This window comes from Heteronotia binoei, chromosome 15 (assembly GCF_032191835.1).
Source record: "Heteronotia binoei isolate CCM8104 ecotype False Entrance Well chromosome 15, APGP_CSIRO_Hbin_v1, whole genome shotgun sequence".
Taxonomy (NCBI): Eukaryota; Metazoa; Chordata; class Lepidosauria; order Squamata; family Gekkonidae; genus Heteronotia; species Heteronotia binoei.
Window position 1 is genome coordinate 23321737 of NC_083237.1, and position 27977 is coordinate 23349713.

Here is a 27977-nt window from a genome sequence, read left to right on the forward strand (position 1 = left end):
AAGATGGGTGGGTACCCACTGAGAGAGAGGCAAAAGTTACTTGAGGAAGATCATGGGCGGGCCTAGAGTTATGGTTGTTCATGCAGTCCTGGGAAACTGCGAGGACTCCTGTGAGTGGCCCCTCTTCCTCTGCGAGATTATTTGGATGGCTCCTTGCTGGGGGCAGAAGGGGGTTAGAGGAGGGAGTTGGGAGCAATAGGTAGAGTTGCCAACTCCAGGTTGGGAAATTCCTGGAGATTCCGGGGGTGGATACTGAGGAAGGCAGGGTTTGGGGGGGGAAGAGACCTCAGTGGGGCATAATGTCATAGGGTCCCTCCAAAGAACCATTTTCTCCAGGGGAACTGATCTCTATCACCTGGAGATCAATTTAATACTAAGAGATCTCCAGACCCTACCTGAAGATTGGCAGTTCTAGTTATCAGGAAAAACCTGGGAAGCGGTAGCAACAATAACTGATGGAGACAGAGGCTTCAAGGTTACTGTTTGGGTGGAGCTGTTGCTAGATGCGGGGTTGCTAGGCCAGTTGCTAAGGAAGGCGGTTGCTAGGGGGCAGGGATTGCCTCCTAGATATCGGTGGAAGAGGTGGAGCTGATGAGAGAGCCCATGCTTGCTGCAGCCTGGAGTTGGGGGGGGGGGGTGAGGTTGCCCAAGACTGGCCCTGCCTGGCAGCACTTCCCCTGCAGGCAGCAGGATCGGTTCTGCAGTTCAGGCCCCCACCAGACATGCAGAAGGGTGGGACACTTTCTCTGTCCTTTGCGGACAAGTCCCATTTCTGATGTGTTTTAATCCACTCACTTCTGAGTTTTTTTTTGGGGGGGGGAGCAGCTGTTTATCCAAGGTTTCTGTGCCCAGGGGGCTGAGATGCAGCATCTCTCTGTGGTGGGGGTGGCTCTAGATGCAGCAAGGCCTCTACGGGTGCTGATACGAGGAAGGAGTCTGACGACATCAAAGGGAGGGATGATGAAGTCGGTGGTGGATGGGAGTGTGTGCGTTGGGGAAGGGGGGGGTCATCCTAATCTTTTCCGGATGACTCTGGCAGGAATACATGCACTGAAAAGCTACGGAGCAATAGAAGAGGAGAGAGAGGTGGACCAGGGGATAAACAGAGAAGAGGGGGACCATCAGCAGCAAAGAGACAACCTGGCAACGTGGAAGGCAGACCAAAGTATCAGAAGATGGAGTCCCTGGGAAAGCAGACGAGGAAAGAGGTTGGGACAGATTAGGGATAACATGGGATGGAGGGAATGAAAGCCTAGAGGGAAGCGGGTACCATTGGGTGGGGGGGGGAGAAAAACTGGGAGAGCAAGTAGGAAAGAGGGAACCCCTGGGATAGAGGAAAGAGGACTGGAAAAATCAGATGAGTGGAAATGGCTGGATCAGCAGGGGGAAATAGGGAGAGAGAGGAGCTTTGGCAACAGAATACGGCAATGGAGCAGAGAGAACAGGGCGACCGGGGAATGTGGTGGCAGTGAAAATGACCAAGGAGAGACTGAATTGATGGTGCTTGAAGCCAGAAACAAAACCGTGCTAGAGATGTGAGGAGGAATCGGTGCAGCGGCTGAGCAAAGTGCAGAGAGAACAACACCCATCCTAGCGCGCTGGGTTAAAAGGGCAAAGAGGGTCAGAAGGGTGCACAGATGCTCATGGAGTGCTCTAAGCCTGCCTGAAGATGCCCTGTATCATGTCCGACTGGGGTCTCCACGGCCTCCTCTCACCACTCCTCCCTGACACATCATCTTGGAGGCCCCGGCCAGAACCCACCATAGCAGTTCTGGGTTCCCTGGTCTTGCTGTTTATTTGGTATTGCTACCGTGTAGGGAGTGGGCAAGCAGCCCCCACATCCCACCAGCAGGGAGTGCCAGCAGAGGAACGATGCCCTCGCCGTGCCCTCCAGAGCGATGCCGTGAACCAGCGCCTCTATCGCAGCCTGCGAGACTATGCCAAGCGCTACTCGTGGTCTGGCATGAACCGGCTGCACAAAGGCATCCGAGACCAGGCCCATTACCAGCTGGGGGAACGGCCCGCTATCCAGAAGCCCAGCGCCTTCTATCTCCCGGATTTGCCCTCTGCCCCCTACTTCCCCCGAGAGTCCCAGCGCCACGATGTAGAGATCCTCGAACTGAGTTATGCAGCCATCTTGCGCGAATTCGAGAGCATCGCGTGGGACTTTGCATCCGGAACACCGATACCACGGGGATGGACAGCCAATGCAACCTCTGGCTGGCATAGCTATTACCTCTACCGGCAGGGGGAGTGCATGGCACAGAACTGCCGCAGCTGCCCATGGACCTACAGGGCACTCAGTGCCCTACGCACCTTTGTAAGCGCCAATCGCTTTGGAAATGCTTGCTTTAGCGTCCTGCAACCGGGAACCGTACTGCCAGGAACGTATGGGCCAACCAACACCAGAGTGCGGTGCCATCTAGGTGAGCAGACTCTGGGGAGGGACAGTGAGGTGGGGGGAACCTGGCGGGGAGATGGCATGAGTGTGTATGTGAATGCTAGAAGTACAAATGTCTTCCTTCCTGGGTGTGTCTGTGGTCTAGTTGTTGACCTTTTCCTTAAGCAGAAGACTTAAAGAACAGAAACGAGGACTCCCCTTAGGCCATTAGTCTCCTGCCTAATCTCATCAGCTCTCAAAAGCTAAGCAGCATCAGCTCCAGTTACAATTTGGATGGGAAACCACCAAGGAAGCCCAGAGTTGTTATGAAGAGGCAGGCAACAGCAAACCACCTCTGAATGTCTCTTGCCTTGAAGACTCTATTGGGTTATCTTAAGTTGGTTGCCATTTGACAGCACTTTCCATCACCACCAAGCTGCCTATCTATCTTTAAATCTGGGAAACTTAGGCTTGAGTATCCCCTTAGTTCCTCTTCTGCAAAACAGGTATAGGAATGACCTTCACAGTGCTGCTGGGAAGATGCATTCATCCAGTGTCAGAAAATAGTTTAGAGTCCAGTAGAACCTTTAAGACTAACACATTTTATTGTAGCATCAGCTTTCAAGAAACACAGCCCTCTTCGTCAGAGAGCTGTGTTCTTCGAAAGCTTATGCTACAATAAAATGTGTTGTCTTAAAGGTGCTACTGGACTCTTTACTATTTTGCAGCAACAGACTAACATGGCTTCCTCCTCCACAAAATAGTTTGCAAATGAAAAGTGTGGTAGCATTGATTAGGAGTAGTAGTTTGGATGGATGAGTGAACGAATAGACCTTCTTTGCTTTCTGCAGTTCCACAACATTTCTTCCACAGGGTGGCCTCTGCAATTCTGTCGACCAGCTGATGATGCCCACCGTACTTCCAATGAAGCAGATTCTGATCCATAAAAGTTTATATCCCAACAAACCTATTTGTCTTTCAGGTGACAAAAAGATTCCTTGATGGTCTCATGCAGATTTTGAAATCCTTTCGTCCTTTTAAAACAAATTGTTACTCTTCAGATGCATGAAAAAACATGCAATAGCCACAAAAGGTTGCAGTATACAGAAAGCTCCTACACCCTGTGGGAGGTACCTGTCCTCTCTTTCCTAGTTTCCAGTCAGGCAGTCTCCTCACCAGCACATTTCTTTCCTGCCTGGACATTTTTAAGTAAGAGCAAGATAATCCCCTTCCTTCTCTCTTCCTACAAAGTCAGAGGATCACCATACAGTGTGCAAAACTGAGCATATTCATGCATGCACAATAAATCTCCATGTATTGCCTGCCTTTGAACAATTTGGCTTTCCCTCATTTAAAAACTGTGTTTATCTTTCTACCCTGTTCATTTTGTGAGGAGGTCTGAAAGAAATGGCCATTCTGACCCCGCCCCCCTCCTTCTAAACGCCACCCTTTTGCTCCCCCTTCCAGGGCTGAAGGTGCCTCCCAGTTGTGAGCTGGTAGTGGGTGGTGAGCCCCAGTGCTGGTCTGAAGGCTACTGCCTCCTCGTAGATGACTCCTTCTTGCACACAACGGCACACAATGGTAAGACACAGCAGGCAACAGGCTTTGAAAGCCCCAACTGCATTGTTAAGAAACCTGGAGGGGAAGCGGTGTCACCCAACAGGGGCCTAGGAGGGCCTTCTACTGGCTGCCACCACTCTGGTAAGGGTCTACATGGGAGGGCCCAGAGCACCCAACCACGCGTTTTCCTTATTAGTAAATACCTCTTAACTGTGACCAAGGAGACGTGAGGACCAAAGCAGTATAACAAGTTTATTTGCAGTGCTGAAATAAGTGGGTAAAAACAGTAAAATATATATTCAGTAAAGGTGGATGCAAATAAACAGAAGCCCTGACACATTTAGCTAGACATTCCCTTCCTCTAATACCAAACTCACCACTTTGGGTAAGGGATCTCTCCTGCTTCCTCCTCTCCTTCAGCCTTTTCCAAAGAAAACACACTCTCTTGCCCTTTCCTAGGTCCTACCCCGCTTTGGGCCAGTTTCCCTTCAAAACCTTGCCACCCAATCAAAGGGACAGAGGGGATCCTGGGAGATGTAGGCTTTCTGTAGTAACTCCTAGGCAGGCTTCTCTGGAGCCTGTAGGCCTCACTAGGCCCAGGATCATGACAGGAGGGTTCAAGTTTCATTTGCAGGGGTAACAAGTTGTCCTTTGGCAGCCTCAGTTCCCCAGTTTGTAATATAGGGAAAACATATGACCACCTCAATCATGACAGTCATCAGGATCCAACTCCCTTGTTGGGAGTCCAGAACTGCTGCATCCTTTCAAGGTGGGCCTTTGGTAATCCCTCAATGGATGGAAAGAAGGGGGGGCATGTTCAGCCTCACCGATATCCTCTTTCCTGCCAAGCTTCGTCCATCTGACCTAGGGTTGCTAGGTCCCCCCCAGTCACTAGCAGGGGATCACACTTGGGAAGCTCCTGGAGATTTGGGAGCCTGGGGAGGACAGGAATTTCAATGGGGCACAATGTCGTAGAGGCCACCCTCCAAAGCGTTTTCTCCTGGAGAACAGAGCTCTGCAGTCTAGAGATGAACTGTAAATCTGGGGGGAATCTGCAGGCCCCACCTAGAGGCTGGCATCCCTACTCCTGACCACATGGGAGAGGCCTAGCCTGCACAGCCAGATTAACAATTAGGCCAAGAAGGCACTGGCCTATGGATCCCGCCTTTAGGAGCCCTGGGCCAGCTCCCCCCCCCCCCCCGTTTCTCCCCTGCTTGCAGCCAGCAACTGAGCTGCACTTTGCTCAACTTGCCTTGTGAGGCTGCTGCTGGTGTCGTTGCCAAGTTCCTCTGCCTCTCCCTTGCAGCTTAGTAAAAGCGACTTTTAAAAATGTGCCTGCAGGCTGCAGCAGGGGACATGGGTGGTGGGGTGGGTGCTCAGACTCAAGATAATTTGTGAGGGGGGCCTCCACAGGGATTAATCTGGCACTGCTAGTCTGCCTTTGAAAGGAGCACCCAGGGGACAGGCAGGACTCGGCTTCTGGACTACAGCAAAAAAAACCCAAGAGAAATTTGTGCACTGGGAGGGTTAATTTTAATTTGCTCTGAAAGCCCCTAGGTGCTCTGAATCAGGGGGACCTGTAAAATGTAGTGTGACCACTCCCCACAGCAACCCTGTTTGATATTTTACAAATCCCTCTGATGACATGCATACAAAATGCAGTGAGGTTCTCAACTGCACCAATTGCTTTTTTTTTTTTGCTCTGTGCTTGGCCTCCTGACTATTGGACAGCAAGGGTTTAGTCAGTAATGGAGATGAGGGATAATCATCCCTTGCTCTGCTTCACCTATGGGGTTTTCCTTTAATCTTCCAAGGCTAGAACGGACCACAGGCGTAGCTGTTTATCACAGGTGCACGGTTGCTCGATCAACTGGCATTCATCGCAGGTGACCAGGCAAGCATTGTTGCAAGAATGGACATAACCCTACCTAGATTTTGTAAGGCTACCTCAAGATGAAGATTATGAAGTATGCCACACAAGTTGTGCTGCGTATACATGATAATTCTAGCAATGCTCATGAGAGCCAGTGTGTTGCAGTGGTTGAGTGGGGCTCCAGTCTGGGAGAACTGGGTTTGATTCCCCACTCTTCACATGTAGCTGCTGGGTGACCTTGGGTCAGTCACAGCTTCTCAAGAGCAATTCTCTCAGAGCACTCTCGGCCTAATCTACCTCATAGGGTGTCTGTTGTGGGGAGGGGAAGGGACGGAGATTGTAAATTGCTCTGAGACCCCAAGTGAAGGGTGGGGTTATAAATCCACTCTGTTCTTCTTGCAGGCTCCCCCTCCGATGGGCCACGGGTGGTTTTTATCGTCGACCTCTGGCATCCCAATGTGGCAGGCCCTGAGCGGCAGGCTCTAGACTATATCTTTGCTCCTGGCCGATAGGCGCCAAGAAAATGCCCTCAACGCTGCCCTTATCTACTGGTGTTTGCTGCTCCTCACACTCATCAAACCCTCTGCTGTTACTGTCTTGGTATGAATATTTTCACCATTGTGCATACTGAGCTAGGGAGGGAGGAACCTTAGTGCGTCTCTAAGACCAGCACAGGGAAGTATTGTGAAATGAGCCATTGATGTGTGTGTTCCTATCTCAAGATGATGCTATGACTTGTCCTGCAGCTCTTTTGGATCTGGTGTCTCCGGGTTGCTTTCCACTTTTGGTGCACCAACCTGGGATGGGTCCGTTATGCCCAGTTCTCTTCTCCTCTAGGTCTAATCTAATCTGAGACTGCTTTGGCAGGGAGGGCGGGACATAAATTGAATAAATACATAACCTTTCAGATGTGGACGCTGCCAAAGTCCATCAAAGCCCCATAAGCCTATGGTTTCAGTGTCGTGGACTTCTCTGTGTTGGGGCGGGGGGAATGGTGAGGGAGAAGCAAAACCAGTTCAACAGTTTCAACCTGTCTGTGATCCTTCATTAATCTCCTATCCTGTGTCTGTGTTGCAAAGTTTGTGTGGTGGGACTTAGTCCCCCAGATTCCTGCTAATTAACCTATACTCCAATAAAAATCATTAGATTCCCTCCCCCCAACCTCTCTGTCCCACTTTTGTTTTGTTGCAAGCGTTCAGACTCCTTTGGATCATCATCATGAACCTGATGTGTTTTATTAGAGCAGAACCATGGCCCCTGAAACAAAACAAATAACTGTTTGTCCAACAAACCTCAATATGGCCAAAATTTTATCATCCAAACCACCAGAAGATCCAAGATATCTCATCTCTAGGAGGTTAATACAAGCTGAAAAAATCCTGCCTCAGGATAGGCTTCCGAAGAGAATGAAGAGGTCAGTAGCATCAAGGAAAGACACACCCACAGAGGTGTATGGAGTGTCATGAACAAGATGGCTTTGTGTAGGGGGAAAGAGGAGGCATCAAGAGACTGTGTCGCCCCTCCCCAGTGCTGCTGTACAAAGGGGGACAAGTCTTTCTGCCTACCTTTTGCACCTATTAGGTTGCCCTGACACCCTTTTTGCTGCTGGTGACATTAACAAAACTGAGCACCTTATGATTTACACAGTCTCCCAAGTCGTTTCTATGCCTTTTGCCAATTCCTGCTACAATTTAGGGCCATAAGAAATGCATCTTGTTAAAAATTTCTCAGCTTCCTGAATTCAAGTGTCAGCGCTTGATGTACCCAGCTTCCTTCCTGCTCTTCCCAGCCCTGGGTCTTCCAAGCACTCTTTCTGTGCCAACTGAAAGAGAGGTTTTCTGGCATCTGCTGTTCCCACCGACATGAGATAAATTTGACAGTCCCTCCTTTTCAACCTGGGATGGCCAGGAGAGGGAGAAAGGCAGGAAAATTAGCCCACCGATTTATTGGGGGGGGGGGGGCGGGGAACAACCAACCCAAAATCTAGACATTAGTAAGTCAATAAACAAACTCATGGAGTTTTATTATTCCTGAATAACTCCAAGTAAATACCTCCTGCAGCAGGTGCAGGATCTGTGCCGAAGTCCAAGACGCTGCCTGACTTAAGATGGCAGAGAATTCATCTGCTTTTAACCCAAAAGCCCTTTCTTCAACCCACTTCCCAAAGGTCAAAAAGCCCATCTTCATCACTGCTGTCAGTATTTGCGCTGGCGCAAGAAAAGGCCGGGGGGCCGTTTTGGAGTGGGCACGTCATCAGAGTCCAGGTCAAAGAGGTCCCTGCCGGTCTTCAAAATCTGCTCCTCTAAGACTTTGTGGCGCTTCATGTCCGACAGCACCTTATCCAGGCGCGCTTCCCGCTTCTGGCTCTTAGCAGAAGACCCTGAAAAATTGAATTTTTTAAAATTAGAATTTGAGAACTTCAGGTGATGGGAGCAAGCAGAGGACCAAAGTTTCCAAAACTGAGAGGTGGACCCTCATCCCAAAGGACTGCTAGGAAACCACCCCACTCAGGCCATGCCTTCCATCCCGGTCTATATGATGGTGGTATAGGAGCATCTCCCCGCGCAGTCCAGTTGACCAGATTAGGGCCAGTGGGACATATTCTTACAGTCTTCTGCATAAGCCTGGCAAATTTCCCTTTTGGTGACCTGAAAGCAGGGTCATTTTGTAGAAAGAGAGGTGCCGGAGCTCATTAGCACAACTCATTTGCATATGCCACACGCAGCCCGACATCACCAGAAGGTGTACTACATTATATCAGTTCAGCATCTACCTTCAAATGCTTCTGGAATTATAATTGCCATAAGAAAACCTTACTCCCACCATACTTTTAAAATTGCTTTCTCTTATGTGGCCCCAGCAGCATGATGAAAATTTCCATCTGCTTTATATGTTTGGGTTATTTTGCCCTTTTTTCATGGGGAAAAAATATTAGAAAGTATGTCAAATCTTAAGAGTTCAGCAAAATTCTCACAGGGGGTTTGAACAATGGAGCCCAGAAGCAAGTATTTGCGGGGGGGGGGGGGGGGGGGGGCGGGGGAGCACAATAAAATTTAGAGGTTCTGGGGCTCCACTCCTGTGAGCTCCTGCCCAAAATGAGGCCTGCCTAAAAGTATGCCACACAGACCCAGGTACTCCTGCCTTCCTCCCTTTTCTACTCTATGACATCTAAAAGCAGCAAACTCTTGCCATCCAAGCTTTCCTCTGGGTAACTTGAGCAGCCAACTCCAGTGTGGAGAAGCAAGGCTTCACCTAGGATTTCAGGGATATCGACGGGTGAAGGGATGGCGAAGGGCAGGACCTATGAACAGGACCATGGAACAGAAACAAGGACAAGGAGATTAGCACAGGATGAATCAGGGTGAGGATGGAAGGGGGGGGCCCTGGGATACTGCAAAGAGAGGCAAAGACCAAGTTTTATGGAAAGAGTAGGAGTATGGGGGGTTAGTACAGGGAAGCACGGCTTTCCTCGGTCACATACCAGGGGTTCTCCGGCGATCGATCAAGGAGCTTTTGGGTGAGATAGGCTCATCATCAAAGTCAAACTCTGTTGGCACATGAGGCCTGGAAACAAACAGAGAAAATTAGAATTGACACAGCCCAGCCTGACAATGGCTCCTTACCCCCTTCCCTCCCACACACAGATCCTTCCTCCTGTCCCCTAATTCCAATGTCAGGCCCCTGCTCTCACTTTTCTTCCTCCTCTTCTTCCTGATTGTCAGGCTGTCCCTCAGATTTATCCTCATCTTCACTGCCGACCTCTGGGGTAGGGTTGCGTCGGGGCAAAATTTCTGCCTGGATCTCCAGAGTCCCCTGCGCAGCGATGAGTTCATAGAGACGTCGGATCTCCTTGGGGGGAGGCATCCAGGTGTCTGGGGAGTCCAGCTCCTCATCACTGCAGGGCACATCCCAGTCCTCCTCAGCAGACTCGCCTCCCTCTCCTGCCTGCTCCCCCTCTGCTTCTCCCGGCACCTCCTCTTGCTCCTCCATGGGGGTGGCTCGCTCTGAGGCCGGCCCGTCTTCCACCGCCAAGGACTGCATCCCCGAGGTCACTTCCCCTTCCTCCACAGTGCTGGCCTCCTCCATTGCTGCAACAGATGGAGACCACAAAAGTGAAAGTGAGGCTTTTAAGTCCCAAATGCAGCCAGGCTGAGGCTGGCCTGGAGCCACACAGCAGCTGTTCTGAAGTAGGCCCATGGCAAAACAGCAGTAGGCATGGGAGAGTGGGGGAAAGGGTGGGATCAGAACTGGTGAGGTCTCAAATCTCCTTGGAACTGCAGAACAGCCACACTCCAGTCCAGCAGTACCTTAGAAACGAACAAGATTTTTAGCGGTATAAGCTTTTGAGCACCAAAGCTCAGGGAAGATGAGGTCAGGTAGTTGATACGGGATTGGATAAGGTAGGGGATTGGAGGCCAGGTAGGAGATTGGATAAACATATGGAGCAGAGGTCCATCAGTGGCTATTAGCAGCAGTGTATTGTTGGAACTGTCTGAGGCAGTGATGCTCTGTATTCTGGGTACTTGGGGGGGGCACAGTGTGAGGACATAGCCAGCTTCAAGAGGGGGTTAGATAAAAATATGGAGCAGAGGTCCATCAGTGGCTATTAGCCAGTGTATATATATGTGTGTGTATATATATTTTGGCCACTGTGTGACACAGTGTTGGACTGGATGGGCCAGTGACCTGATCCAACATGGCTTCTCTTATGTTCTTATGTTCTCTTATGATAGGATTCAGTCCAGGTGGGCCAGGTTAGTTCTGGGGTGAAGCAGCCTGTCTTTGGAAGCCTGCTTTTGTCCACTTCTGCACACCTTAGGCTGGGAAAGGCTCAGCCCCCTTGACATTACACCTTCTGGAATCTGTGCCGGGACATGTCTGTGAGGCCTGATATCCGTCCTGTGTACTTTCTGATCAGATTGGCTGTGTGCTATGGATGACTCCGGGTGCTGTTAAAAGAAGGGCTCTTGCATGCAGACTACCTCTCATTAAGAGGAGAGGGTCTGTCTGCTTACAGTTGGTGGGATTTGAACTGGTGAGATCTGTCTCCTCTGACCTAGAAAACTGCTAGATTCAAGTCCAGGAGCATCTTAGAGACCAACTAGAACTTTGGGGGTATCAGCTTTTCAATGCCAAAACAGCCTTCCTTCGATACTGAAACCAAATTTAGTTTTTCTACTGCAGACCAACATGGCTGCTCTCTGAACCTCCTCTCTTAGCTATGAAGCTCCTTGGGTGACATTGTGACAGTCACTGTCTCTCAGCCCAACCTGCCCTAGAGGATTACCGAGGGAGGGAGGGAGGGGTCAGAATCTACACACTCTACCCTCAATTTCTTAGAGAAAGGAGGGAGAATGCAGAGGAAGCAGAGATAATGTAACCTATTTGTTATGCTAATACAGTGCATTTTGGCAGGCTTACATCACCTCTACTGCCACTGTGAGTTTCACCTTCACTCTTGCATTGTCCCTCCAACAGCCAAATGAGAGCCATGTTGACATCCTCAGAGGAAAGCTTCAAAATCAAGTAAGTCAAACTAAGAGTAGGGAGACAGAGCAGCTTTTATAATGATAAAAGGAATGGAGCTGCTCATCAGGGATGGTCTCCACTTGGTATTTGTTTTAGGTCTCCTGCCTTCAAAGGCTGAGTCAAAACAAGGCTGCTGTTGTTCAGTCGCACAGTCGAGTCCAACTTTTTGTGACCCCCATGGACAAAGTCATGCCAGGCCCACCATCCTCTGAAGTCTGCTCAAAAATAAGACTAGAATTGATATAAAACCCACCCCACACTATTCACAGCAGCTTTAATAGTCTCATCTTGAATCTCATATTCTGGGCTGCAGTAGCAATAGCACCACCCATTCTACAGCCTGATCCATTGGTCATTTTTAAGCCACACCACTGCTGGGCAAGCCATGAATTGTTCTGGCACACACCCACCCACCTCATCAACACAGGACTAAGAGGGGAATACTCTGTCTCTTTCACCCTTGCTCCATATTCCACCTACAGTGCAATCCTGTGTATTGTTGTCCCACTTTAAATCCATTTAAATCAATGGGTTTAGATTAGAGTAACTCAGCAGAGAATCACACAGTTAATACATTGGATTTCAATTTATATCCCACCCTTCACTCTGAATCTCAGAGCAGTCACAATAACCTTTCCTTACCTCCCCCCTACAACAGACACCCTGTGAGGTAGGTGGGGCTGAGAGAGCTCTTACAGCAGCTGCCCTTTCAAGGACAATTCCTACAAGAGCTATGGCTGACCCAAGGCCATTCCAGCAGCTGCAAGTGGAGGAGTGGGGAATCAAACCCATTTCTCCCAGATAAGAGTTCTCGCACTTAACCACTACACCAAATTGGCTCTCAGGGAGAAATTTTTCTCTCTGTCCCAAACAGTTAAGAGTATCAAATCCTCCTATCCATGCTACCCTGTTCTACAGCACATCAAGCCAGGGGGGCTATATCTTGCCTTCAGAGCAAGTCTTGGCAGGCATTGCACAACAGCTGCAAGACTGAGCTGCCAGTCAGGAAAGGCTCGGCCATGGTTTGAGTTTGGAGGTGGCTCTTAAGAAAGCCACAGCCTGCAGTATGGGGATAATATTCCCTCTGCATTATGAAGCTGCAAGGATTATAACCACTCCAAAGACACAACACAAATGGTACATATTATTGTTTTAAAAGGCTGCTTTGTGGCTCAATGAAAGAAGGGGGGTGGTGCCAGCTCTTGTCCATGTTGTCAAGAAACAGTCATCTTGCTAGGAAAGTTGGAGCACCTTTCCAATGAGGGAAGGCTGAAGAGCCTGGGACTTTCCAGTTTAGAAAAGACAACTAAGGGAGGACATGACCAGGTTTACAAAATTATGTATTGGGGAGGGGAGAGAGAGTTGACAAAGAGAAATTTTTCTCCCTGTCCCAAAATACTGGAACTCAAGTGCATCCAATGAAGTTGATGGGCAGTAGATTCAGGACGGACAAAAGGAAATACTTTTCTACGCACAATTTTCACCGTTACGTCCCATTAAAATGTGGAATTCACTGCCAGAGGATGTAACAACAGCCATAGGAATGAACAGCTTTAAAAGGGGATCAAATTCATGGAGGGTAAGTCTATCAATGGCTACTAGCCATGGCGACTGAGGGGAACTTCAATGACATTCAGAGACACTAAACCTCTGAATCCTAGTGCCAGAAGGCAACACCAGGAAGGCCTTGGCCATCCATTTCCTCTGTTGGCCCTCCAGAGGAAATGGATGGCCACTGTGTGAGACAGGATGCTGGACTAGATGGACCACTGGTCTGATCCAGCAGGGCTCTCTTATGTTCTTAAAGTTGACTTTCCCTCTGGTCCTTGACGCTTGATAAGTACTTACCCAAGGAGTTTTTCTCAACTTAAAATTATCCAGCAAGGGATATAATCAGCCCTTATTCTCTCAAAGTTTAGAATCTAAACTTGGCTTTTTAAACTTCCCCAAGGTCTGATGGATGAGAATAACAGAGATCCTTCTACATGGCCACTTACATACAACCAACTTGCCCACATCTGAGGCCTACTTTATTTATTTAGCTTATTTATATAGCCTGCCTTCCTCATAGAGATTGAAGATGGATTAGAAAAGAAAAATGCACTCATAATACATAAGACATCCAATGAGCAAGGCAAAGACAATGGAAGCAATAAGAAGAGCATCCTGCCTAAGGTAAAGGTATTGTGTGAGTTTAATGCACTCATAGCTTATTGTGGCCCAGCAGACCAAAAAATGATGCCAGCAGGAAAATACCTTTTATTAGGAGGCCTCAAAATTACAGAGAGATGAAATCTGTACACATAGAAGCAGACTTTATGGATTTGGCTTCCTAGAGGGTGATCTCAGCCCAAGCCTAGAATTATTGAGAATACAAAGTCATTACTTTTCAAGAAACATCTGAAAGATGACACATAGTGGCAAATCCATGGTCTAATGACCGGAGTGGATGTGATGCTGGGAGCAGTGTGAAAGAGTGGCTAAGACTTTTTTTTTTAATTTTAAAAAGCATATGCACCTTATTTTTAAAAACACACAGAGAAAAACTTAGGAATTTATTCACAGTTGTCAGCATCACATCTCATTTGGCCGTTATTGTTATTTCTACTCACTAAATGAAGTCTAATTCTATTACTTGGCTGAGTTTTATCAATGTAAAGTTTGAACATACAGGAGTCCAGGGGCATGTTAAAGACTAACCAAATTTATTCCAAGGCAAGCTTTTGTAAGTCAGCTAATTTCTTCAAATGTCAATTTACTTTTATTTCCTATTGTCCCTCTTGAACCTATTTCCCAATGACTTTGCTGGATGCTCCCAAGTCCTAGTATTATAGGAGAGGGAGAAAAAGCTCTCCACTCACTTTCTCCAGCCCATGCACCATTTCATAAATCTCTATCATATGTCTTCACTTAGCTGCCTTTCTTCTTGACTGATATATCCTGGAGTCTCCAGCTCATTTTTCAGAAACATAAGAGGAAAGGCAAGGGAAACCACCAGAGTTATATTTAAGTACCTAATGGGTGCACACTTCATTCATCTGAAAAATGAGCTCTGACTCACAAAAGCTTATACTATTATAAAATTGCATTAGTTTTTAAGGACTCCTGTGTACTTTTGCTGTTACAGACCAACCTGACTACTCGTCTGGAATTTTAATGTACACAAGCCACGTTTCAGCTATACCACAACAGAAATATGAACTGCATTATTAATAAAAATGCATAGTAACTTATTGTTTCAAATGGCACAAGCAGATTTTCAAATTATACACAAGTCTCCCTTTAAACTGCACAATTTTTTCTCATACTAATAGAAAAAACCTGCACTCAAGTGTAAACAGGGGCAGTTAACATCCCAAACTAAAATTTTAGTTTTTCATTTAAAACATAAAAAAACAAAAAAAACACCAGCCTTAAGAATTGCACAACTATCTGAAAAATCAGCCACAGCACCACAGCTCTGTACAGCCAATCCAGCCACCATTAAGCACATCTCAGACCTTAAGGGAAAGATCCAGATGGGCAGCCGTGTTGGTCTGAAGCAGTAGAACAAAGCAGGACTCAAGCATCACTTTTAAGACCAAATAAAACTTTGTTGGTCTTAAAGGTGCTACTGGACTCCTGCTTTATCCTAAGGGGAAAAGTTAATGCGGGAGCTTCACGGCTGTCCTCTTAGGCACCCTTACTTAAAAACAAGCTCCACTGAACTAGGGATTTACTCTTGAGTAGGAAAAGGAGGCTTTTTTAAGGAAAATCTTTTTATTGATTAAAAAAAGCTCTTACTACAAAGTCTTACCTCGAACAAATACATACACAATACTTTGAACACTATTAATGATGGTTAAACATACTTCTGAGCAGGGCCGAGCTGGCATTGCAGGATGCGAGTTTCCGAGCTCGCCACCCAGCCCTTCTTCAAGTAAGCCGTTCAAGAAATGAAACCGTTTTTAAAAACCCGTCTCCGCCACTGAATTCAGCCCCCGAGGAGGCTTCTAGTGCTTAAGGCCTCCTCTTGCTGGGAGCCAATCCCGGCTAACAGAGGCCTGGCTGCACTCGAGGGGCTTCTCCCTTCACCCCCCCGAAAAGCGCCGAGGCGAGGACAAGTGGCAGCAGCGACCACTCTACCCCGTGCCCCTTCACCCCGCAACTAGCCAGCACAAGCCGAAAACAGCGCAATCGAGCGTCCGTTCCTCTTCCCCAGCTATAACCATCCTTTGCTCAGCGATTACGGAAAATAGGAAATGTCTGCTCCCCAGGCGCATGCGCCACTTTTTTGAAACTTCCGTACGCCCTCTTGCTGTCTTCTAAGAGCGCTCTACCCCCCGCCCTCTATTTGAAGCCTATGGTTTGTTTCCCCAACACCTTCCCGCTTCAGTACGTATGCGTGCGACGCTATGGAGGCCACTGGCTACCCACGCGCAAGCGCATCTGGCGGGTGGCACTGCGCACGCGCTTTCCTTGTCCATTGGCTGGCTGCGGGTGGATAGGGCGGGCTTAGCGCCAAATACAAACGGAGCTTGAAGAGTTTCTCAACGTTTCTTTGTGCGTCAGTCTCTTTGGGTCGACGAAGCTGGTGAGTGGCTGCATGGAGGGATCTAGAGGGATTTACATCCTCCTGCCTTCCTCGCGGCAGTCAGCTCTGTTGAGCTAAAAGTAGGGTTGTCAACCTCCAGGGAGGGGGACTGGCGATCTCCCGGAATTGCAACTGATCTCCAAACCCCGCAGGATCAGTTCCCCTGGAGAAACGGACACCTTGAGAGGCCATTATATTCCACTGAGGTTCTTTCCTTTTCCAAACCCCGCCCTCCCAAGGCTCCACCCCAAAATCTTCATTAATTTCCCAAAGTGGAGATTGCAACCCTAGAGCCTAAAAGGACTTTGCTTCCGAGTAGTAACTGTATCTAGGTGCTACCTGTGGGATGGTAAGGGTTGGTATCTGAAGGAATGGCTTAGATCCTTCGGATTCCTCTACAGAAAAGGAAAATGGATGTTCACTCTATGCTAAACAATGTGTTTTGCAACTGGATTCTTACTATGTAAGTAGCAAAAAAATCCAGTTGCAAAACGTATTATTTAGTGTAGTATGAACGTGCCCAATGTGTATCTGTAAATGGCTCTGGGTGTTGGAAGCACTATATAGATGGGGCTGGTGTTGTTTGCTGATCATAGGGACATCCAGGTTAAGATTTGCCACTCTGATGCAAAAGCTGCCAGGGGGATTTTGAGCCAGTCACTCACTTGGCCTGATCTAGCTCGCAGGGTGGTTGTGAAGCCAAAATGGAGAAAAGAACACTGTTGTAAGCTATTTTGGGTTCCCACTGTGGGGTATAAATATTTAAGTGGGTATTACTATTGAATAGTGAATATTGTGGCTCTTGTATGAGTGAAGAGAGCCATGTAACAGGGCTATTCATAGACAGGTCAGGGGTCTCCACCTACTTGGGGAACTCTCTAGGTAGCCAGGAAAATACTACTTAGTAAATCGATTAAAACTAGACTGAACACAGGATACTGCATGAATCAAACATTTGCTAACTCCTACCCTGGCAGTGACTGGAGATCTTTCACATCACCAGCTCTGCGGCCCTTTCTTCAGGGAGGATGCCAGGGATTGAAACTGGGACCTTCTGAGACCTACGATCTCACTGCAAACTGATGTGACTCCAGAATGGGAGGGGATTTGGACAGCAGTGGGGTGCCAGTGATTCTTTCCAACCACATTCTTTCTCCCTTGGTTTAATGTGGTTGGAAAGAATCACTGGCACCCAGTGATTCTTTCCAACCACAGTTTCTCCCAGTCTCTTGGTGACTAATATCTTTTATATTCTACGTTTCCTCCATTATGGAATTCAGTGTGATTTAGGGCAGTGTGATTTAGGGCTCACATATAAGTACTGAGCAGTATCAGACCTTTGTTATACCATATTCTTTTCAATCGGCACCTCAGGCTAGTTGAGCCACCCCCAGTCTCATTTGGCGCTTGTGGGGAGAGTGGGGTAAAAAATCCAATAAATAAATAATATATAAATTCAATCCAAATGATCAAATGCAAAGCAATTATTTTTTTTCCTGTTTCACTATAATAAACTAAGTTTTAGAGGTCTGTTGCCTAGGGATATGAAGGTTGCCTTTAGTCATCATGGCAAGTACTGACTGCTGGATCTTTCCTCCATGAATCTGTCTAATCCAGGGCTGGCTAAACTTGCTTAATGTAAGAGCTGCATATAATAAATGTCAGATGTTTGAGAGCTGGGAGGAAGGCAAATAGATTTGGGGGAGGGAGAGGTGGAAAGAAAGCAACTTTAAATGCCTTCTCCAAGCCAGCTGACGGTGGTGGGGGCTTTGAGAATATGTGTGAAAGAGCCTTGTGTGGCTCTTGAGCCACAGTTTGGCCATCCTTGGTCTAATCCCTTTGTAAAATAAACAAAACCAATAGTATCTTCACTATATACCAGGGGTGGCCAAACTGTGGCTCAGGAGCCACATGTGGCTCTTTCACACATATTGTGTGGCTCTCAAAGCCACCACCACGCCATCGGCCAGCTTGGAGAAGGCATTTCTCTCTTTAAATCACTTCTCTGAGCCAGCCTGCCGGCGGCCTGGAAAATACATTTATGTTATAACTGTTGTTTTACATTTTCCCTCGCTTCCCTTCCCTCCTGTCTTGCAGCTCTCAAACATCTGATGTTCATGACTTGAGGCTCGCAAGCATCTGATGTTTATTCTACTTGGCTCTTATGTTAAGCAAGTTTGGCCACCCCTGCTGTATACCCTGACAGCAAATCTCACAGTTTCCATATTTTGAACTTCAAAGGTGCTTTTTAATCATTGTTGACTATATGCATTTTTATGGTAGTATGGTTGTTTTGCCTGTCTGCTTACTCTAATGACTTCATGTCTATTTATGCCCCTAAGTAAGCTAGTGACTTGGATCGGGCACCTAATGTGTGAATCAGTGTGTTGTATCAGCTTAGTTTTATCTGTAAATAGTTTTATGTTATAACTGTTATTTTACATAAGCCATAATATGCCCAGAGGGAACCTTTTCATGCTGAAAAGTGGCATAAAATCCAAATTAAGAAGATTTTCCTGTCAAAATAAAATTACATTTCGGTTGTGGTACCATACCTCATGAGGTATGATAGGAGGTTTATCTTAGGTATGCCCCTAAGTAAGCTAGTGACTTGGATCGGGCACCTAGCTTTGATACCTCTTGATTAGCAAGTGATTTGAATACGATTGGGAATGTGTGGATGGAGACTGAGTCTGGATGAGGCTAGAGCATATATCTATTATCCTAGTATCTGGCTAGTTATAAACAGCAGGGCTGTGAAACTCCAAATGGCTGCTGGTACTTCCCAAGTCTAACATTGACAGAAGTTTCCAGTTTCACAGAAATGTAGAGATCACAATTGAAAACCCATTAAATGTTTCTTTGGGCACAGGGCTGGGTTGACAGTTGCCATTCTGTCTAACCGCGGACTTTTTCTCATCATAGGTATTCATGACGACCAGCCAACGACTAAGTCAAGCTGAGTTCCGCCGAGTTCCTGTTAAAGGACACACCCGAGTGCGGGTTTGTGTGCGACTGCGGCCTGGCGTGGGAACTGGGCAGGGTCAGGATGCCCCCTGTGTACGAGGTGTGGATTCCCACTCACTGGAGATCCTCAACTGGAGAAATGAGATGGAGACGATGAAGTACCGGTGAGTTGGGCAGAGGAGTCAGGAGGACTGGAGACCCAAGTGAAGGCTGGCAAGGTGTTCCCACTAGATTACCCTGGAGGTCCCTTCCAACTCTATGATTCACTCAAGGGCTCTTCAGTGCTCTTGTGCCACCCACCCAGTGAAAGCAGGGCCATGGACCCATGCCCCGTTAGGTACTTTCCTGCTTGCAACCATTTGCCTCTGTCTTGTTTTACACATGAATGAGTAACATAAGGGAAGAACTCTCCCAGGACCTCTGTTGCTATTTGCACTGTGAGTGAGGAACCCCAAAGAGTCATTTGCTGTATCTGGGTTTGGGAGAAAGTGCCAAAGTGCACAATGGTGTCTCTCTGCAGGGGAAGATTCTTTAGATGTTACGGCTATTCTGGGGAAGCACTTGAGGGCTGGATGTGACCTCAAGTTGCCTCTCCCTATTGTAGAAACAACTGGTTTTCCAGAAAAGTCAGTGGCCTGCAAGCATGCCTTCTTTTTGGTCAGGTTCGATGCCTTTTATGGTGAAAAAGCCACTCAATGGGATATCTACATGGGATCAGTTCAGCCTATCCTGTGCCATCTGCTGGAGGGGCAGAATGCCAGCATCCTGGCTTACGGGCCTACTGGAGCAGGTGAATATTGAAAAGGGGGCAAATGGACACAACCAACCTGGAGGAGAAGTGGGCTGGGACTGGGAACTGACCCAGAATTCTTCTTTGAATTTTTCTCTCCTCCCCCCACCTCTTTTTTCATCAAAACGGCAGGTAAAACACACACCATGTTGGGGACTCCAGATCAGCCTGGGGTAATACCACGAGCGCTTCGGGATCTCTTGCAGATGACGAGGAATGCCACGGGGGACGAGTGGAACTACTCTGTTTCCATGTCCTACCTGGAAATCTACCAAGAGAAGGTAATTGATGATGAACTAGAGCTATATGAGCGAGAAGTGAAGCATAGAGGGGAGGAAGAACTGGGAGAGGAGGTTTGGGGAGAAGCTGGCGTAGAACAAGATGGGGGAGGGAGGAGCTGGGCATTATGGGAAAAGCATTGTCTTTTGGCTTGCAACAAGAGATGCCAGCATCACTTCTGGTCGAGCTCTCCTGTTAGTGCTTTGTCAAAGGCTGCTGATGCGACTGGCGCTCCCTCCTGGGACTAGCTATCCATGTTGTCGTTCTTCAGGTGCTTGATCTCCTAGAGCCCTCCCGCCGCGACCTGCCAATCCGGGAGGACCACAACCACCACATCCTGGTGCCTGGCCTGACACAGAAGGAGATCACCAGCTTCTCTGACTTCGAGAGCTTCTTTCTGCCCGCCAGCGCCAACAGGACAGTGGCATCCACACAGCTGAACCAGCGTTCCAGCCGCAGCCATGCTGTGCTGCTGGTTTGGGTGAGACAGACCCAGGGCTGGCCCCCCTACGCACGCAGGGCAGCCAAATTGTGCCTTATTGACTTGGCTGGATCGGAGGATAACCGGCGGACGGGAAACAAAGGCGTGCGCCTGAAGGAGAGCGGAGCCATCAACACTTCGCTCTTCGTGCTTAGCAAGGTGGTGGATGCCCTCAACCAGGGGCTGCCTCGGGTGCCCTACAGAGACAGCAAACTTACTCGCCTGTTGCAGGTAGTTGGGTTCTCTGGAAGGCTAGTGCATCTTATTGTCATTGGGGCAAGGAAGTGGCAAGTTTCGCCTAGATACATGCTCTTTCTGTCTCTCTAGGATTCCCTGGGTGGCAGTGCACACAGCATGATCATAACGAACATCGCCCCTGAGAAGAGATTCTACTTTGACACCCTCACGAGCCTCAACTTTGCTGCCAAGTCAAAGCAAGTGGTGAATAAGCCCTTCACACAGGAAACCCTGCCAGATATGGGTAAGGAAAAGTGGGACCTATTAAGTTTTAACAGAAGTCCTGCAGAGAGGAAGCTAAAATTATTGGGTTCCCTAGAGCAAAAAAAAAAGGGGGGGGAGAATTCAAAGAGTTTGAGAATATAGTACATAAGAAATATATAATAAATAAATTAAGGAAAGGAATTGCCGTATATGGCTGTTTATCTCTGGTTCTGGAAATATCAAAATGTAATTTTGCAAATAAATGGCAACAGATGATTGGTGAAGTAATTAATGAAAAAGAATGGCAAGCATTTTCTCCTCTTCTGCTGCTACAGCAATATATATAAGGAAGGGAATGATGCTTAACAAGATCATCTGTAACTAGTACTTGAGGGTGAGGGCGGGATATACATCTCATAAAGTAAATAAATAAAAATATTTATCATCACATATAAGATGTATCTTACGTAGCAATCTGCATCTTAGAAATGTGGAGAAAAGGCAGCTGAACTTACACATTTTGGAAATGTCCAATGATGAAAACATTTTGGTCTAAGATTCTTAACAGAAATTTATCATATAATGAGAAGTGTCTTCCCTTTAGATCTCAAGGGGTTATTACTTGGACTCATTAATGCCTATTGTCCAGAAGTCAGGATAAAGATGATACTTGATATGGCAGTTGCAAAATTGCCATTAGTGCAAAACTGGAAATCTAGGAAACATTTCACAATCAAATCTTGGATTCAAAAAGTATGATGTGTTGCAAAACTATCAAAATTGTCAAAACTTTATTTGTGAAACAGTAGTACTAAAAGAGCATATGTTTTCTGCTAATGCCTGGAAGTCTTGTTTTGAATTTTGGAGACAGGACTTAAATACATCAGACTTGTACAATTGTGCCTCACTTTTACATTAAATAGGAGGATGGAAATGAGTAATGGTCAAGAGGCAATGTTAATTAAGCAATATATATCAGCAAATTTTAACTTTTTTATTTATAACATTGTACCGATGATCAGGGTCACTGAGGGTGTTGTTTGAAAATGAGAAAAATGTGATTTAACATTGTATTGTGCATTTAAAAAAATAAAAATTATGTTAAAGCAGGAGAGGTTCAGGGTAAAGATGAAACGATGGTCCTAGAATCTTCCACATTCAGCCCTTTCTCGCCCTCTGCAGCAGCCAAGAGACCTCGTGCAGACTCCAAGGATGCTGAGCCAGAGGCAAAGAGACCCTGCCTCGAAGAGGACCATCAACCCCAACTGGAAGAGAAGCCACTCAGGTCAGGCGCCAGGTCTTTTAGCAAAGAGGGTTGTGTTTGCAGCGTGATCGGAGTCTGGCTGCTTCAGGAGGGCACCATTTAACTGAGAAGGAACATGGCTTTGGCTGGTGTGGTAGAAGTTGTGGCCGAGGCATGATAAAGAACCTGTGAGTCTTCTCCCTCCCCCCCCCCCCCCCACCAGTGCCTTGATACCTCTGGAGAATCTGAAGCCGGCTGTGGCCAAACGGCTCTTGCACCTGGAGGCCTTGGAGAAAGAGCATGCAAGTCATGGGAGTTTCGGGCCGCCCCTTCTCAACACTCCCCGCAGGGAGCGGCAGCGCCTTGTGAAGCAGCTGGAGGAGACAAAGCAGAAACTGAAGGTGAGGCTCTTTCCTTTCCTTCTACAGGAGCGTGTATTAGTGTAGCTCAGAGATCTCCTTTCTCCTCAGTGTTCCATCATGGGTTTTTTTTGCAATAATTATCTCATGTGTGTATGTCATAAAATCACATTCCCGTCGATATATTACTCTGTTTAACCAATTTTTAAAAACTAAATTATAACTTTGTGTTTTCATGGAAGCACTTCCAAAACCTGCAGCCTGAACCCCTCATCATAGTGTGCAGGGCTGTTAACAAGTAAAAATCAATGCCAATGTATTTTCCAAGGTCCTTGCTAGTCTCTGGCACCTTCCACCTTACCCACACAAAAGGATGAGGTGGGGGACAGGTGGGTTTAATCTCTGGATCATCACAGCACACTAGGATGTGAACCTGCTGGAAGCATCCCTGATTCTACTTGACCTCTCTCTCTCTCTCTCTCTCTGCAGGCTCTCCAGGAGATGGAGGCCAAAGCTGCTCAGAATATAAAGCCTGGACCTGCTCCCCAGTTAGTTGCCAACCCCCCCAAAAAGGCTGTGGTATTGCCCCTCCAGAGAGGTAAGCATACTTGAAAGTCCTGCATCTAGATCCTTTCTCCTCTTTCTTACAAGATCCAAGCTCCATCCCCTCTTTTTCTGTCCAGTGCAGACACCTGAGAAGACTCAAGAAGACGTCACTGTGACCATCATACAACAGAAGAAGAGAGGACAGAAGAGGAAGGTCTGTGTGCATGAGGGGGTATGGGGAGGTTGGGACAGTTGTGGTAAGCAGAATGAAATGCTTAAAGCTGAGGCTGGGTGGAAAACAAAGCCAGGAAGAAGGATAGTTTGGGAAATGTCAAACCAAAGCAGAACAGATGCTAATCAAAGCCAATCATGCCCCTTGCTCAGCTATCTGACACCTTTTTAATAGAGACTGGATTTAGTGCTCCATACATGGGAAGGGAGTTCTGAACCAGTAGTTTTTGAGCCCTGTACGTTGTCTTGCTGACAGAGCCAGCGTGCTGCAGAGAATCTGGAGGTGTGGTCTAGCCCGTGTTCGTAATACAGAGTGTTCACCAGCACGGCGGAGCAGCCTCCTCTTTCTGCATGAATGAGGAACATGCCCTCAAACACCCCTAACAACAGGAAAGACCATTTGTTTACTTTTGTGTGTTTATGGGCTGCTTTGGAACTAAACAGTCTCCAGTGTGGTTTATGACAAAAATAAAATACAGCAGTGGTGGCAAGAGCCATCAAGTTGCAGCCGACTGATGGCAACCCCACAGGGTTTTCAAGGCAAGAGATGACCAGAGGTGCTTTGCCATTGCCTGCTTCTACACAGTAACCTTGGACTTCCTTGGCAGCCTCCCATCCAAATCCTAGCCAGAGTTGATCCTGCTTAGGTTCCAAGATCTGCCAAGATCAGGCTAGCCTGGGCCATCCAGGTCGGGGCAATATGGTATGGATCAATCCAAAGCCAATAAAATGCAATCAGAAGCGGGGAGTTAGTTCCCAATAGTGCCATTTGCCCTGCCATACCATACCTTACAGATCTAACTCCAAGACCCTCCAGTTAAAAAAAAAAAAAAGTCTTTCAGGGAAGTTTTTTTCCAGCACTCCTCATTGGTGTAAATCCATTCACGAGTTTCTGAGATGTGTAGCAAGAGGTCAGCTCAGGAAGTGATCCAAAGAAGACAGTGTAACATCTCACTACCTTCTCCTTTAGCTGATTGAACAGACTTCGGTCTCTGGCTGTGAAAATGAGGCTCCCGCTGAATGGGAGATGGCTTTGCGTCCTGATTTGCTGGCTCGTGGCAAAGAAAACATCTTGGCCCTCCTGAACACGGGCTCAGAAAAAGACCTTATGGCTCTGCACCGGATTGGCAAAAAGAAGGCTCGGGACATTGTGGCCTGGAGAAAACTCCATGGGTCATTTCAGAAGGTGAGTAGATGCTGCAGAGAGTGTGCATCCTTTCTCCTGACAATTAAGCTGTTGTGTTGGGAGGAGAATAGCTGTTCCCACAGAAAACATTATGTGGACTTTGGTCTGTTGCCATAACAGGTAATACGGTCCTGACTCACTGCTTTGAAAGCTGGTGTGGTACAGTAGGAGGAAAGTATTAGATCAGCAAGACCTGGGTTCAGAACTTCAATTCATTGGGTGACCCTGATTTAGTTACTTTTTCTAACCTAACACCTCACAGGTTGTGAAAACAGAGAACTACGTACACTGCCCTGAGATCCATTGAGGAAGGGGGTGGGATAGAAGATATAGCCCAAAACTAGGGAGCCAGCGTGGTCTGATAGGCAGAGCTGGTCTTGATCAAGGGAGAACTGGATTCAACTCAATCTTCTGGGCAGCCTTGAATATGTTGACTCATGCTCAGCTGTGGAAGAAATTAGATGCTTGTTCCAGAACGGTTTCTTCCATTTAGAGGAGATTTATAACTGTTAAAGTTGTCCAGTTCAATGAGTTCTGGGACGACAATGGACCTTCATACCCACAGCCTTTTGCATGAGATCATATTCTTCACTTTCCGGTAGTGTCACTGATCCAAACCCAATTGTATGTTCTAGGTGTGCCTCATTCTGTGTTCTTATGCCTTGCTTGGTTTTTAGATATGTCCATCTCTGTGATTTGGCAGCTGTATCATGCCATTGCATCTCTCCCTAGGTAGAAGACTTTGAAAAAGTTGAAGGGGTCTCTGCCAAGCAAGCAGTTTCCTTTATAAAGGTGTGTATTTGGTTCTGTTTATATGAATGGTTAAGGGGGTGGGGGGGAAGGCAGCGCTGTGTTTGAGTACATCATATTATGTATAAGCAATTTGTTCGACTTAAGAAATAGATTTTGAAGGCAGTATCCCTTGGGTTCAGTCCTGTTCTGTGGAAATATACGTTTTTTCCCCAGGAATTTTCGATAGAATCTAGATTGCACCATTGTTCACATTTTACTTTTTCTTGTCCCAGCAACCCCTATGTAGTTCTGACAACTGGAATGCTCTTACAGCTGCAAAATGAGTGGGCTAATTTGGGGTCCCCAAAGGAGTATGTTGCAACCTGGATAATCCTGGGTAGGAAAGGCTAAACAGGCTGGAGTTCCCTCATCAACCTCTTTGTCCCTTCCGAGACGTCCTGTAGCAGAGAGGCTAGCACAAAGAGGTCATAAGTGGCACATCTGACAGCCTGAAAGCAGAAATGGGCAATAAGTTCCAATTTACACACTGCACCACCAGGATGCAGTTTGTACTGGCCCCTCCTGAGTCGCCACTTACATTGCTGCTCCAAAACAGCTTGAGGATTTGTATTAGAAGATGAAGGGGAGTTCAGAAATGGGAGCTGGGGAGGATCACTTTGCATTAGAAGTCATGTGACATGTACATGAGAAGTTCTGAAAGAATAAGAAACTATTTTAACATCCCTGTTTTCCTTTCCTCTTTCTTTCCACCCTTCTTTTCCAGGCAAACATCCTGAGCAGCCTAGGTGACCTTCAGTCGCTAAACTGATTGTGCAATCCAGTACTTCTGCGCCTTGATTTTTATTAATAATGTACTGGGTTTAAATTAATGTTCGTGCATTTAAATGAATCAAAGTGAAATACAAAATTCTTATACATTTATCATCTCATCCTCCAGTCCCTTCTATATGTAATTCAAAACAGTATTCATTACTATAAAAACATAAAACTCAATACAAAAGGGGGGAAACATAGCCTAAAGTAACATTCTCTGACCTTATCAGCTAGCTGTTTAACCATGCAAAGTAAATAAATCCTTGTTGATTTCCATAAGGAATACTGTAACCAAAGACGAGCAGTTGTGGTATCAACTACACAGTCTGAGATCTGGCAAAGTTAAATGTTTAGGACAAAAGTGAGCTCCTGTTCTACTTCCTTCAGTAGCTGAAAGAAAAATAATAGAATACCGTAATGGGGGAGGCAGATGGAGAAGAGGGGATCTGCTTTTACAAGAAGAAAAGCTTGTAAAGTAACAGTGTGAATGGTCTTCAAAAGGATAAGTGGACACTTCATCACTCCTAGATATTTAGATCAGGATACTTAGCATGGCAAGCATGTTTGTAACCATTTAGGCCCAAGCATGGGCTGCATCATGTATAGTTCAAGGGTGTCTAGGATGTTTTTAATTTATTTCATTTATACACCACCTTTATAGCTTCTTGATTTATTCCAACAACTTTGTCAGGAAGGTTAGGCTGAAAGAGTTCAACTGGCCCAAAGTGACTCAGCAATTTCCCAAAGCAGTGTAGAGATTCAAATGTGGGTCTCTCAGATCCTAGCCTGCCACTAGAACCATTACAGCCCACTGGCTTTTGGCTGTAACAAACTCAGGTTGATATAGATTCTTGTATATGCATATACAGTGACAAGTTTTGCTGCTGCCAACTTGGTAATTCTACACCCTGCTCGCATCGCTCTCTGCAAAGGGACAGGAAAGGATTTATTGGAAACAGCCTGGACTTCCAAAACTGCACCAAAAACCATTACATAACAAACCAATGTAGGAGTGCAGTTAGTGTGTCCAGGACCAGGATTCAGATGCTCCTGATGCTCACTGGGTGGCTTTGGGCCTGTCACTCTCAGTCTAACCTGCCTCACAGGCTTGTGAGGGTAAAGCAGATCTCTTGGAGGTACGGTAGAATAAAAATGCAAGATGGCTGTTTCATGGAGAACACATGGCTGTCAGCCAGAATGACAACATGCAGAAGCAGTACGAGCATCACTTTTATGGGCAAATTTAATAGGGCCATTCTCATCCTGTTGAAAAGTGAATGCTAATCCATGAATACTTGTGCCACAGTACATCTAATTCATCTCAGGCATCGTATGAATATGAGGAGAGGCCTTTAAAAGGCTGAGAAAGGTGTGGCTTAAATTTCTTAGTGGTGCAGGACTTCATCTGTAACGGTATTGTGTGTGTGTGCAAAGTGCCATCAAGTCACAGCCAAGTTATGGTGACACCGTAAGGTTTTCAAAGCAAGAGATGTTCAGAAATGATTTTACTGCCTTCATTCACAAAATGCCTCCATTTGATGGTCTCCCATCCAAATTCTTAACCAGGGGCAAACTGCTTAGCTTCAGAGATGGGGCTAGCCTGAGCTACTACCAACGGATTAAAATGTTAATTGTTATTTTTTATTAGATTTATGTCACGCCCTCCCCATAGTGGGCTGGAATAAAACACTGAACTGACATTATAATAACTACTACAAGCAGTATGGATTGAAAACATTCCACAAAACGTAATGAGATTTAGCATGGACTTTGGAAACCACCAAATATCAGTTTTATCAGTTCCTCCACATACAAAATACCAGCTGAGTCTCACCCTGAAAACTCAAGCCCCTCCCACAGATAGAAACAATGAAGAGTACAGTATTCTAAGGAATCAATTCAGAATCTTTCCAAAGAAGATGCATTCTGACAAATACAAACACTCTTCCAAACAGTAAGCTACAAATTTAAGA

At 46.7% G+C, this 27977-nt stretch overlaps 3 protein-coding genes across 6 annotated transcripts; 2 read left to right on the forward strand and 1 right to left on the reverse strand.

Moving 5' to 3' along the window:
* The first annotated feature begins 1621 nt into the window (after window positions 1-1621).
* ASPHD1 (aspartate beta-hydroxylase domain containing 1) lies at window positions 1622-6449 on the forward strand. The gene is made up of 3 exons (XM_060255658.1): window positions 1622-2426; window positions 3848-3961; window positions 6216-6449. The coding sequence occupies exons 1-3, from the start codon at window positions 1670-1672 to the stop codon at window positions 6323-6325; spliced, it is 981 nt and encodes a 326-aa protein (XP_060111641.1). The 5' UTR covers window positions 1622-1669; the 3' UTR covers window positions 6326-6449.
* Window positions 6450-7807: 1358 nt separating this feature from the next.
* PAGR1 (PAXIP1 associated glutamate rich protein 1) lies at window positions 7808-15728 on the reverse strand. Of its 4 annotated transcripts, none has more exons than XM_060256333.1 (5): window positions 15194-15728; window positions 13599-13698; window positions 9505-9901; window positions 9295-9377; window positions 7808-8193 (listed from the first exon to the last, which is right to left on the reverse strand). In XM_060256333.1, exons 3-5 carry the CDS (start codon window positions 9897-9899, stop codon window positions 8009-8011), a joined length of 663 nt encoding a protein of 220 aa, XP_060112316.1. In that variant the 5' UTR covers window positions 9900-9901; window positions 13599-13698; window positions 15194-15728; the 3' UTR covers window positions 7808-8008. The 4 variants fall into 4 exon arrangements, with proteins under 4 accessions (XP_060112316.1, XP_060112317.1, XP_060112318.1 ...); XM_060256334.1 differs by having other exon boundaries at window positions 15139-15728; XM_060256335.1 differs by lacking the exon at window positions 13599-13698 and having other exon boundaries at window positions 15194-15521.
* Window positions 15729-15864: 136 nt separating this feature from the next.
* On the forward strand, window positions 15865-26112 carry KIF22 (kinesin family member 22). Its single transcript, XM_060256809.1, has 14 exons — window positions 15865-15915; window positions 18013-18156; window positions 18841-19046; window positions 19545-19672; window positions 19805-19953; window positions 20223-20663; window positions 20760-20912; window positions 22052-22158; window positions 22340-22517; window positions 22965-23073; window positions 23159-23235; window positions 24223-24438; window positions 25171-25230; window positions 25955-26112. Exons 3-14 carry the CDS (start codon window positions 18847-18849, stop codon window positions 25997-25999), a joined length of 1863 nt encoding a protein of 620 aa, XP_060112792.1. The 5' UTR covers window positions 15865-15915; window positions 18013-18156; window positions 18841-18846; the 3' UTR covers window positions 26000-26112.
* Window positions 26113-27977: the final 1865 nt, after the last annotated feature.

Bases quoted from the DNA above. Each gene is read 5' to 3' on its own strand.
- ASPHD1 (XM_060255658.1), top strand. From the start codon at position 1,670: ATGCCCTGTATCATGTCCGACTGGGGTCTCCACGGCCTCCTCTCACCA. The intron at 2,427-3,847 runs GTGAGCAGACTC...TCCCCCTTCCAG, and splicing joins CAGAGTGCGGTGCCATCTAG to GGCTGAAGGTGCCTCCCAGT. The intron at 3,962-6,215 runs GTAAGACACAGC...TTCTTCTTGCAG, and splicing joins GCACACAACGGCACACAATG to GCTCCCCCTCCGATGGGCCA.
- PAGR1 (XM_060256333.1), bottom strand. From the start codon at position 9,899: ATGGAGGAGGCCAGCACTGTGGAGGAAGGGGAAGTGACCTCGGGGATG. The intron at 9,378-9,504 runs GTGAGAGCAGGG...GTTTGTTTCCAG, and splicing joins GAAGAAGAGGAGGAAGAAAA to GCCTCATGTGCCAACAGAGT. The intron at 8,194-9,294 runs GTATGTGACCGA...TCAATTTTTCAG, and splicing joins CGATCGCCGGAGAACCCCTG to GGTCTTCTGCTAAGAGCCAG.
- KIF22 (XM_060256809.1), top strand. From the start codon at position 18,847: ATGACGACCAGCCAACGACTAAGTCAAGCTGAGTTCCGCCGAGTTCCT. The intron at 22,518-22,964 runs GTGAGGCTCTTT...CTCTCTCTGCAG, and splicing joins AGACAAAGCAGAAACTGAAG to GCTCTCCAGGAGATGGAGGC. The intron at 24,439-25,170 runs GTGAGTAGATGC...ATCTCTCCCTAG, and splicing joins TCCATGGGTCATTTCAGAAG to GTAGAAGACTTTGAAAAAGT.